The following is a 13,030-nucleotide window of genomic DNA, read 5'->3' as shown; positions in this document are numbered from 1 at the left end:
TCTTCTGTTCCCTTTTTTCTTTTCTCATTATCCCGTTGTCCCCTTCCCCTTCCCTTATGTTCTCCTTTTCTGTTCTTGTCTCCTTGGAACACTTGTCCAAAATAAATCAGATTTTGGCTTCCCTTGAGTCTACTAGCTCAATCCAATTGAGCTAGAATTTTAGCTCATTTATGAGCTAGGCTTTAGTTCATTTATTGAACTAGAGGTTAGCTCATTATTAGCTAGGATTTTTAGCTCATAGTTATCTTTTAATTAATGTAATTTTATGCTTTTTATGTTTGTTTTAATGTTTGTCTCTTGGAATTCCAAACCGGCCTTTGGAATTCCAAGATTTCTTTTTCCCATGGTGGCTCCTTGAATTCCACCATGGCCTTTTAGTATTTTGTGCTTTACCTCTTGGGATCTCACGGCTGGCTCCTTGTTCCGTGTCCGCCCCTCATTTCCCGTGGCTGTGGCTCTCGGTCCGTGCGGTTCCCTTCGTCTCCCGTGGCTGTCTCCTTGGTTCCTGGTTTGGGTGTAAACCGAGAGCTTGGGGGGAAGTTTTCTATGCTTTTTAATGCTTAGCTTATTGTGTTCATTAATGTTTGTGTCCTTTTGTATTCCCCTTTCATACCTATAAATATGGGGGGTTATGTAATATTTTGAAAAGTGAATGATATTTGATTTTTGGAAAAATTAGTTAACCTGCGGGTTGCTTGGAAATCCTGCGGAATCTTTCCACCCTTCTTTCTCATCCCCTCCGGAAATCCTGCGGGCTCTTTCCAACCTTTTTTCTCGGGCTTCTAATCTCTTTCGTCTCTCCGCAAGTGCCACTCCACCTATATCTTTCTTCTCTAAGTGCAGCAACTTTAGGGTATCTGTCGTGTTGTTTGCAAGTCGTCGTCATAAGTTTTTTTTATTTGGTTTTAAAATTGAAATGTAAGAGTTTGTTCTTCCCTATTTTCGTCCTTTTTGTCAATTTCGTCCGTAGAAGTCTGTCCTCTCTTTTGTGGGCGAAGGGTATAGGCTCCCTATATCTTTTGTCTGCATCAATTCCTTTCCCCCTTAGTTGCCTTTTACGGTTCCCCTGGTTGTCTTTTCCAATTCCCCTAGCCGTCCATCCCTTTTCCCTTAGCTGCCTTTTTTTTGTTTTCTGGGTGGCTGTTTGGGTGTTGTTTATGAATTAAATGCAGGCCTTCTATTTCCCCTTACTTGATTGGTTTGGTTAGAGGTGGATTGGCTGTTTGGCTACCCCATTTCTCCTATAAATATTAAGTATTTTGTAATAGAAAATGATATGTTATGGAGAGATTTTTGGAGCAAAAAACTTGAGGGTTTTTTCTCCTTTGGAAAAGCTTGGGAGCTTGCTCCATTCTTCTTCTTATGAGGACATCAGATTTCGCCACGTGTACCATCGTCAGAGACGCGGATCGACAGCTACGATCCAGAGCCTTTATTTCTGATTTATTTTGTATTTTATTTATTCTCTTATTTTATTTTACTAGTTTGCCCCTGTGGGTATTGAGTCGCTTGTGCAGCCCTGAGGGCATTTGTGTCTTTCTAGCTGTGTCTTATCTTGATTTATTTAAAAGAGGTCTCATGCATTGTAATGGGATGATAAACATTGAAATGAAATCTTATTTTTCTTTGCTTGATCTCTAAGTGAGTTCATGAGAGGAGAGACTATAGGCAGGTGAAAGCAATACCCGTTAATCTTTGGAGGAGTCCAAGGTTTGCGGTTTACGATCTCTTTGTGAGTTCGTTAGTTTACTTTTATCTTATTTGTATTTTTCTTTCATCTCTTTTCTCCCTCACTTCATCCGCCACCCCTTCCTACCTCCCACCACCGGTGGCTCAACCTCCCCCACCCAATTCATCTTCTAGCTCCACCACCTAAATCCCACCCACCAACCTAGCCACAACCCGCCACCTAGCCGCCCCCTTCCCCCTTTGCTGCCGGCCTCCCTAAGCCCTACAAGCCTCCGGCCATCAATCCACCACCCAATGATTTTGAATTTCAAATTTCAAAATCATCCTTAATTTACTTTCCTAATTTGCGCCCTCATTAATTTGGAAAGTTATTCACTTAGATTCAAATTCAAATTTGAATTCTAAAACTTTCCCTATTAATAACGTACATTAGGAAACCTCATAATCCCATTAAAATCTGAAATCAATTTCAGGTTTAATGCAAGCCCGAATTAACTCCTTTCCGGGTCCACCTATTAATTGCAAACACCTCAAATTTCCCCTCATGTGGCCGGCCCCTCCCTAGTCCCTTTTCTCTCTCCAATTTGCCACCTAGACCCTCATTAAATCATCCATTAAACCCTCCTTGATTGCTGCCCAATCAAGCCACCTTATGGGAATTAATTTGAATTTCAAATTGAAGATTTCCTCCCTCTAAATCTGAAAACTAATTTCTAATTTTAACATTACCGCAATTAATTTAATTGGATCCCATAAATTAGGGATCTAATTAATACAATTCATTCCTCAAATTAATCCTCTAATCAATTCCCTAATCCACCTCAGTCGTAGCCGCCCTCTCCAAACCCGTCTTCTCTATGATTTCTCTCTTTACTGGAGTTTCCAAATACTTGCTTCCAGGTGATTCTAGAAGACCGTTTAGGATTGACCAAGGTATCCTGGAGTGCATATAGCTGCTGCCCGACCTTCCCAGGACCCCGTTAAACTGTTGCCAGCAGATTCCTGTATATCTACACCTGCTGTCCAGCCCTGGAACTCACCCTATTGCTGTCCAAAAGTATTTCAAAGTGCTGAATAGTTGTCCCAACCCTCATTGCTACTGTCTCGGCGTCCCTAGCCACTGTCCAGTCACTTTGGTGACCTCCTATGGCTGTCTCGCTGTCCAGAATGTTCCCCATTGCCATCTTGAAGGCTCTGAAACCTGAAGTTGCTATCCACTCTTCCTCAAACGCATAAGCAACTATGCCGGAGCGTCGTATTTGTCGTTCCCTTGGATAACTTCTTTCTTTGGGTAAACTCTCCCTCCAATTCTCTTATCTTCTTAGCTTACTTCTTAATTGTGGTTTTATTATATTCATGAAGATAATGTTAATGCTTCACCGCTAAAACCTAGTAATTGGAAGAGTTTTGTGAGGGATCTTTCATAGAATTAATCTTATTGTTAGCATTAAAATTTATTGTTGGAACTATCCATGTATGCAACATTGGATTAAGTTAACTGTCTTACGAGCTTAACTTCTATGCGTGTGATTTAGCCTAAGCTTGTTTATCATCTTATTGTTTATTTTGTCGTTTAAATCACTATAATGATTATAATTATTGTTGCTCCAAAAGTTAAGTGTGCAAGCTCTTACTTCAAACCAATTTTCACATGATTGTTCTACATCATCTTCCTTCTTAGGAAAGCTTGCAAGCATGTCCTCACTTTCGTCTCGACTTCTTATCTACTTCTTCTCTCCGCAAGTTCGACGCCAATTGTATCTTTTTTTCTCAATCCAAGAAAAGCAAGTTCAGGGGTTTGTTTTTATTTCTTAAGTTTGTAAGAGTCGTTTTATTTCTATGAAAGTTGTATTGTGTTCCATTTAATTGTTGTATTTTCTTATTTTATGTATTTTCTTATTGTTTAGGAAGTTTATATGCTTGCAAAAATTAGGGTCATCCTATTTTTTTGCTTGCATCAATTCATCTCCATTCCATTTGATAATTTAGTACTTATTTGAAGTATCTCGGGTTTCGCTAAAAGGAAAAGAGAATTTCAATCATCACCTTGTTAGGCTTTGGAGTTGGCTTTGGCATCAAGAGGAAAAAAGATGCAAATCGCTGGACTTTAGGGTGAAGCTTTGACATAGAGAGGAGAGAGGAAGTTTGGAGACAAGCATGTGAGAGTCCAGCTTTGGAAGCTGACATTTGGATCCATAGATCCTGCAATGTCTACCCAAATCCTAGTCGAGCATGCAAAAAAGAAAAGGTCGGGCGAGAAGATTTGAAAGAATTTTTGGAGAGGAAAATCAAATATAGAAAAAGTGAGTTTTTTTATAAAATTTTAATTAAGTGTATGACACAAGTGTTTGGTTTTTTTTATTATTTTTTAATTGAACAAATGACGACCATTTTAGAAACATGTCAGACGTGTTGGGCACGCATCTCTGTACGACACATGTTATACACTGCATCCCCCTTACTATGAAGTGTCTATGAATCATTGGTGAGAATTGGTTTAGTATTTTATTCCAAAATTTGTGTAGTATTTATATAATCCTAGAAGAGCTTCTAATAGTAAGCATATAAAATCCAAGAATAATAAAAGAGCTTCTAATAGTAAGCATGTAAAATCAGAGAATAATAATTATAAAATAATTACAATAGTCCACATATTGACTAGTGGCCACAATAATATTTATAGAATAATTATAACAGTCCATGAATTGATGAGTAGGCAATAGAGATCCCATGAATCAATGAGGTGGCAACATAAGAGAAAAGAAAGAGGGTAGAAGTCTTAGGGAGTATAGGTCCCAACTAGCGAAAAACATGCAGTTGTTTCACAATTAAACATATTTGAATTAGTTAAATTGCCTTTACATATTATGGAGGTAGCAAGTTCATGTCATGAAAATAACTTATCTTTAAATATAAGAGTAAAATTGTGTATATCAACCACTCCCCAGACCTTGCATTAGTGGGAGCTTATGTAGCGGGTGAGCGCTTTTTCATTGAAACATATTTTAAACTAATGAACATATTAAAGTGATTTTACAAGTTTTAAGACAAAAATGCCCAAAACTGCATGATTGTGAGAAAATCATTGAAAACTGCATTGCATTAGTCATATTTCAAATAGAAAATGCAAAAGTGCAATGCCTTCAATGCATGAGGATTAAAGTCTTTTTACAAGAATATAGGGATTCAGTTTTTTAAAATGTATAAAATTAAAAACAAGAACATCGTAGAAAAATACATGCTACCATTTGTATATAAAGAAGGAAGCTATTTTAAAAATTGAAACTGACCTTGCAGAACTCCACCTCACCAAGTAATCAAATTATGTTAAAAAAATGTTGAACTAACTTTTGCAAAGGGACTTATGTGCTTTCCATAAAGGAGAAAAGAAAGTGCTAGCATCATTATAGATGATGAATAACAAGATAAATGAAAAAGAAACCAAAATGATTAATGACTCTTGCACAAAGGATATGCTTGAAATTCTCAAAAGACATCTTATGCAAACAAAATAAAATTAAACCTAATTATGTCATGGGGAATAGAAGCTTACATCATCTAGCAAAGCTGCGCGTTGGCTTTCAGATTTATTGTCATATCGCCTCAATAGCTGCAGGCCTGTTCCTGAGATCAGCTTTGTTGCCATATATGTCTCCCATGGTATATCCCTCCTTAGAACCTTTAGAAATATATAAAGATACTTTCAAATTAAAGACAACCAAAGCATTAACCATATATAATATAATCATTGGAGACATGTTCTTCAGGAAAGCATCACTCAGAGTCATCTAAGTTTCAGAAAATCTAATTTACTCGAACAACACAGAATGCAGTACATATATTCACATGTCCAGGAAGTAAAATGCAATAGCCCTTCTATTAAACCTAACCTAAGGGTGGCAGTCAAACAAGAAAGTTTACTTATTGAACTCAAAAGGTTTAATGATTGTACAACACATGTCTTTCATATTTACGGAGAAAAGTTCTTAGCACTATTAACTGCCACAAATGCTGCAAACGCAATAGATTGATACAAAAGAGAGAATGAATCATTAGTCTCTATTCAAAAGAAATAGATTTACAAAAAGGAAAACATGTTTGATCATAAAAAAGCCTTATTTTCAAACCAAGGCAAGAAGTTATTCCTACTGAAGTACAACTTGCATAATATAAGATATTTGCAGACCTTACACACATTTCATGAGAGATTAATTTATTCGGGTCATAATTTTGCCTTACAATCAAATTGTTAAGAGATAGCTATTAGAGAAGTCCACTTTGGCCATCTAGCTAGCACAGCTACAAGCATTGATAGAAGCCAAGCCATAAACATACCCTAGTGATCAATTCTAAAATAAAGGCATCACAAAATAATTAACTGTAAAAAGAGGGACATCATACATATATTGTAGTAATATGTCGAACTCCATTTCTAAATTTTACATGCTACATGCTGTTGTCAACATGATATTTGGCTCGTTTGCTCTGAGATGAGATTTCAAGTCAAGACACGTCTAAAGAACATAAATTATTCGGTACCATATCAGATCCCTGTTCATGGTGACAGCAAGACCAAACGAAAGAGAAAATTAAATCAATAAATACCCGCCAAGATTTCTCAATGTTTATACGACAAAAAAAATGAACCTGACGTATGGCTGCATTTGATTGTTTGTTCATTAAAAAATCATACTTCGAAAGGGGTAAATAGAAATGTAGAATGTGAATTCAACAATATCTCTGAAAAATGAGACAGTTCTTACTATAAACACCAAAGCTAGAACAAAATTAAAATCATGATTTTGTTTTCTATTTCACTGCCCAAATCAAAGCCCAATCAGGAGAAAAAACTTTATAGTTCTGAGTGAAGACAAAGCCCTAAAAATGGCCAGCCGAGCTTTACCACAGGGAGAAGGGAAACAAATGAATCAATCACATACCTCTTCTGTAGTCAGCTCCGCACGATCCATAGACATAGAAGGGCTGCAAGAATGAGAGGCATTAAACCTCATAGTAAATTAGACACAGATCTAATAAAGCGCCCAAATTTGAGATTCATCAAGACTTCTCCCATTGCCTAGGAGCGGGAGCTTGGATCCCAACGGGGCTGTTTGGATGCAGGATTTAGGCCGGATTTGAAGCGTGTTTAAGCTAAATCCAACCAAACGGCCAAAAATGCAAAAACAAATCTCACGGTAAATCAAAGCCGCGGTTGACGGAAATTCCCTCTTTTCGTGGTAAATCCCGGATTTACGAAATCCTTTGGTTCGGCGGATTTACGGGATTTGTCCGAAGAAGCGCGCGAAAGGGAGAAGGTTACCTTCAGAGCAAGCGAGCTGCCGTTGTTGCTTCCGAACAAAAAATGTCTTAACTTCCGCTCCAACAGGAAGGGAACGTCGTCCAAAGAGAGAAGTCGAACAGCAACGAAGAAGAACTCGTGCAAAACTCTACACTCGACGCAACGAAGCCGAAAGAAATAGAGAAGGAGAGGAAAGGCAAAACCTGCACCTCTAATTTATTGTTGGATAATTTAAATAATATAATTTAAAATATTAATAATTAAGTAAATTAATTGAATAATAAATTAAATTATTAATAAAATTATTAGTTAAATACTTAATTATTTCAAAATAATTAATAGAATTAAATATGATTTTAAAAGAAAATAATTATTATAAAATATTATAAATAATAATTAACCGTCTTAAATTTTTCAACCACTTTTAATATTTTGATTATCCAAAAAATATTTGTCAAATCATTTAATCGCTTTAAATCCTGAATTAAATGACCAAACAGTTACATAGGATTTATCATAAATATTGTCAAATATTTTTCAGGATTTAACCCCCTAAAAATTTCATAAATCTAAATTTAGAGAATTTACGAAATTCTACTTAAAAGAAATCTAAACAACCCAAAAATGTTAAACTATTTTACTCAAATGAGAGAAGAAAATGGTCCAACCAAAACTAAATTGAGATTAAGGGGCTATTTGGTATCAGATTTACAGCGGGATTTAAGTCGATTTACGATAAATCCAGCCAAACCGTTTTTGAGGTCGCATAAATTTAACGCCTGTGTAAGTCCAGTATTCACAAATAAATTTCTTACCATAGAGGGAAAAATCAAACAGGAAGAGCACTTCGCTTGTCAAATATAATGCCTTGGAGCGTGAAAGTAATCTAAAAAATCAAACGGTTTTAACCCATGCTATCTAAGTATTATAACTGCGGTTTTAACCGCCGCTATAACCGGCATATATTCCTCCCCATATGCCCTAACATAGTCATTCGACCAATTTTGCTCAATCGACTGCTCGTTCGCTTGCTCGCCAAAACCCTTCATCGTCGCCTCTGAATCGCCATCGACGACCAAATCGCCATCGACGACCGAATCCACCGGCGTTGACGTCGAACCCATTCCCGTCGCTGAATCAGTCATCACCGACAAACTCCAGGTCGCCATTCGCTTGATCGGTCTTAGGTAATTTTCAACTCTTCTCATATGCCCTAATTTTGATAGTCCGGTCGCCATTTTGTAGCTATTCTTAAATTTACTAAATTCTTGAATGATTCTTTTGATGCATTTTAAATTTTCTGGTGATGCCCTAAATTTCGCATGCATGTTCGTCATTTATTCGCTATTTCAACGTATGGACTTGCTCAAGTGCTTTGATAAAATATCTATCTTAGAAATTATTTGTGCCGATGATAACTGTGGCCTACGAATTTTTATGATATATACAATGCCACCAAAAAAAAGTTGTATTAATGCTTTATGAAGAAAATGACACAAGGGGGATAGGTCGGCAGCGATGATGAGTGCTTGATAGAGGTTCTCCTTATCTTCTTGGTTTGGCATTTGTCTCTATCACTTTTGTGTTTTCCATTGAATGATTAAGGTTCTGAGTCTTGTGAATTAGTAAAGAGTAATTAATTATTATACTAAGTAATTAGTATATAATTATACTTTAATTAATAGAGAACCAAATAATAAAGTTAATTGCAGAACTCGTGACATTTAGGATATTTTAACCGAATCATTTAATTGCAAATATATTTTATGAAAAATGAGATGGTATATATGGAAATGCTGAAGTTCTTAAAATGTCATGATAAGCACAAAGGATTTTTTTTTTTTTCGAGTTGGATTTAAGGTGTAAATGCAAAAATATAATGAGTTTATGTGTAAAAGTAAATCATAATCAAGGTGATCTTATTTAAATGTGATTGGTCAAACACAAGTTTAACGGGTATAAAACAAGATGACTTTGATTATACTATTGTGAACTTCTCAAGGCTTATTCATACCGGTCAAAAACTTCAAGATAATCCTTTTATTTTCTCTTCACAAGTGAAGCTTGTATTCTACATTCAAGATGCCAAAAATATGAATTAGAATTATGTTGTAAGAGTTAAACCACGGGATGCATTTGATTGTAATATTTCTTTTTGCTTGTAAATGTAAGTCTTTAATATGGTATTTTTTCAAGATTAGTGACATTACCAATATGTTTTCTCTCATTTTGAGTGTGAATACAAACCTCACTTTTGAGGCATTTTGAAACTATTGTGAGAGTTTAAAGTTCATTTTTTATTTCTCTATAGGTGTCATTTACTTGCTTTAAATTTGATTATTCATAATCTTGCATTAGTAAAATGGTTTCTTTTAGTTTTAAATTTGATTATTCATAATCTTGCATTAGATAGAAGAGAGTGTTTATTCATGCATTAGATGGATTCCTCAACCCGTGCAGCACAAGTTGCTTCTGAATCTCCGTGCAGCACAAGCTGGTGCTTCTGAAGCATCGTGCAGTACAAGCTGCGGCTTCCGAAGCATCGTGCAGCACAAGCTTCGGCTTTTGAAGCTCCTTCTTTGCCTGTTTTACAAAATGAAGGAAAGTATCAACACCAGATGTTGAAACTTTATCAAGTTTCAGCACATGACACACATATATTTAAACCCATGTGCATTTCACACCTTTGTATAGTGTTCTTTATTTGTTGTTATTTGTTAATACTAAACACTTGATTTTTTTTCTTTGCAGGAAATGACAGGAGGTAGTCTTTTCAGACGAGCAAAGAAGGCAATATGCAGAGGTGGATCAAGTGGAGGAACATCAAGTATAGGACAAAGTAGTAGGGAGACTGAAACCCCTATTACTCCAGTACACCCAGATTCACAAGAAGAACTTGAGGACAGTACAACCAACGAGACTGCAATACATTCATTTTGCGGAGCTCCAACCCCTGAAGAGGGTGTATGGCTCATTGGTAATATTTTTTTAATGACATTCAATAAATTTCAAAATTATTTTAAATTTGATTACTTAATATTATCATGTATCACAGGAAAGGGTTGCAAAAAATTATGAGAATGCCAAAAAGCAAATTTGTCCTCACACAATGGGTCGTGTGAGCTCAGTTCGGAGACAGAAGGAAACTGTATGAATTTAAATGTTTAATTATAGCAATTAAATACTTCATTTACAAACTAATATTTCTTATTATAATTTTTTTGTAGTCTATTAAGGATATATTACAATTATGGAAAATAAACAGAATGCATAAAGATGGGACTTGGTCATCTGAAGATGCTATGCAACGATGGGTAAATTTAAATAGTGAATCTAAATTATTTTTTATAATTAGTTTTTCAACTGATTTAATTATATGTAATTTTAATGTAGACTCAAGCATGTAATCTTCTAGCCAAGGAAGGGTTAACACCTGAACAAGGAAATATTGAAGCTAATGAGAAAGTTTTTAGCATAGTAATGGGTCCAGAACATTCAGGGCGAGTTCGTACACAAGGATTTGGTGTTACTCCGACTTGATACTTTCCTCATAGTACAAATGAAGCAGGTGGTGGAAGTGCTAGTAAAACTTTGGTCAAACAGCAAGTCTACGAGAGGAGTTCAGTGCATTTCGTGATGAGATGCGACAAATTGTGCAACAGTTTCAAATGAATCAACGACCACATGGAGGATCTGAAATGGTATGAAAAAATAGTAATTTAATGTTTGTTGATTTATAAATGATCAAATGATTGATTTAGTCAACTCCCACTATCGACTGGATCTTAATTTAAATTCAAGACCCAACTAATAAAGAAGCACCAGCGACTTCAAAAGAATCACTCAGTAACAATTATGACAGAAACGAATTTGTTAGATCAATCTTTCTTGGTTATGAGAAATGATGAGAATCAACATTGCTATTGTTTATTTGACAAGCCATAAACACTTTTATTGTACTTCAATATAATTCAATTGACTTTGATTAAAACATTTTCATTCAGAGCACTGCTGCTTGAATGTCACGAGAGCATAGATAGTTACAAGCATAACTATTGATCCTATGAATCTAACTAAAATTATTAAGCCTCTTGGAAGGCATGCTCTACAGGGATGCCATTTGAATTACATTGATAACTAAATTATTCTACTCGACTATGAGTGGTAATCAGAATTGATGCCATTAATTAAGCAAAGTAATCAAGATGGCTTGAATAAGATTCAAATTCCAACAAATTATTAAATAAGGAATGTATTTATAATTTAACACAAAACATAACATAGAAAGAAGAAATACTAGATAATGCCTGCAAAGAAATCTATGCCAACAAATTGCAAAGCCTATTTATTTTGTTGGAAGTCAAAACTCTGCAATTTAAGAGAGTATCTGTGATATTGAATTTGTAAGGAATAAAATCATTTGAACCTTGCATCACAACTCGTAAGGATTCAACAAGTTGCTGGTAATTCCAAAATAAGATTTGGATTTATTCATATGAGAAATCAACATCTTGTGTTATATTTATCCTAGAAACATATCACATTGCCAGCTTTGATATAAGTCAAAGAGTCCATGGTAAGAGATGCTTATACATTTAATCAATTTTGCTTGAGTAGTGCCTGAAAGAGGACATTGTAAATCTTTCTCTATGTCAAATTAAAGAAAAATATATAATGGAATGAGTTGAATATAATATTTTGAGAAATGTCCATTATTTCTACCAAATTGCAGACGGCCTAACTATTATTAAATGTTACTGTTTATACTACAGTTACCCATCTCTTTTATACAAATACGAATAGAGATGAGACCCTAAATCTCTAACTGCTTCTTCAAATTTTTAGTTTAAAGATAACCGTATAAATCAAAACTAAATGATATTACAAGAGATGAAAATCTAAGATCTCAGTAGCTTCAAACGGTTAGAATAAAAAAAAATGTATAAATAAATAACAAATTAAGTCTTCAACCGTCCCACGATAGCACGTTCGGAACCGAATGCCCACTTAGTCGGATCAAATGGTTTGTATAAAATGAAGAATACATTAAGGAGGGGAGTTACTCGGACATACCTTCAAGAAATCAGAATTTTAGCTCTGATTTTTAGGATTCTCTCAGAGCAATCAATCCCGAATCAACACATACCAATCGTTCCAATCGCAGCCGAGGTCCGAACACACCCCCGTCCGTCTCCGAAAGCCCAGTCGATCAAGAGCGACGTCTTCGCCGTCCTCCGCTCCGAACTCCTGGTTGAGCAAAATCTTAAGCAAACGATCTCTTCCTGCTTTACACACGTCTGAGTCACACCGGATCTATTCTTCGGCTTTGTTTCCTTCAGTCGGATCAAACTTCCCAAAGCAAAAGTCACCGTCCAGCGCTGGTTTGTCCGCCTTCTCCCGTGGAACAACAAAAGCTACCGTTCTTGGTTTCTGTTTCTCTTTTTTGAAACAATGGGAAAAGAAACCATCTATATATTTATTAATAAATATTAGCAAAAGCTGCTCTCTTTCATTTTTTTTATTTCCTTATGGCAAAGATAAAGAGAGATTATATATACATATTTATCAATGAATAATAATAATAACAGTAATAGTTATTATTATTATTATAAGAAAAGTATTGTATATATATCAACGTAGTCATCAAATAAATGAAGATTGAAGGAAGTCCCGGGGTTGATACGGTCCCCCAAAGCCCTTGGTCTTCGAGATTATCCGACCGAGGGAGCGCAGACACTATCTTCCAATCTCCTCGCTGTTGATTGATTCCGGCCGAGTCGAGCGAAAGGGCAAATGCCCACCCCAACCTCCCGGCATCGGGGAGGGGACGCCGGAAGGCTGCCGGATTTTTGAGGGAACTAAATACATTTTTTAAAAAAAAATAAATAAATTTCTTAAATTAACAGGTCGCCCATATTAGAAGACTTGAAGATTTTTTTTTTGTTTGGGATCAATTCGCTCTCCCAAATCTCCTCGCCGTCGATTTGATCCGGCCGAGTCGAGCACTCCCTTACCTCCCGGCATCAAGGAGGGGACGCCGGG

At 35.9% G+C, this 13,030-nt stretch overlaps 1 protein-coding gene across 2 annotated transcripts in view; it reads right to left on the bottom strand.

Moving 5' to 3' along the window:
- The window catches only part of LOC110105732 (probable V-type proton ATPase subunit H), a 54,977-nt gene extending 42,615 nt beyond the window's left edge, over positions 1-12,362 (bottom strand). The window contains exons 1-3 of one of the 2 annotated variants that reach the window (XM_020835341.2): positions 7,010-7,183; positions 6,630-6,672; positions 5,243-5,368 (exon numbers count right to left, since the gene is read on the bottom strand). In XM_020835341.2, the coding sequence (XP_020691000.1) occupies positions 5,243-5,368; positions 6,630-6,665 (162 nt within the window). In that variant the 5' untranslated portion in view covers positions 6,666-6,672; positions 7,010-7,183. Of the gene's footprint in view, positions 1-5,242; positions 5,369-6,629; positions 6,673-7,009; positions 7,184-12,061 lie in introns of those variants that run through there. The other variant, XM_028693640.1, reaches the window with a different exon arrangement.
- Positions 12,363-13,030: the final 668 nt, after the last annotated feature.

The sequence above is a fragment of the Dendrobium catenatum genome, unplaced genomic scaffold (genome assembly GCF_001605985.2).
Source record: "Dendrobium catenatum unplaced genomic scaffold, ASM160598v2 fragScaff_scaffold_334, whole genome shotgun sequence".
In the NCBI taxonomy this organism is placed as follows: Eukaryota; Viridiplantae; Streptophyta; class Magnoliopsida; order Asparagales; family Orchidaceae; genus Dendrobium; species Dendrobium catenatum.
This window is presented reverse-complemented; position numbering and strand designations above follow the sequence as displayed.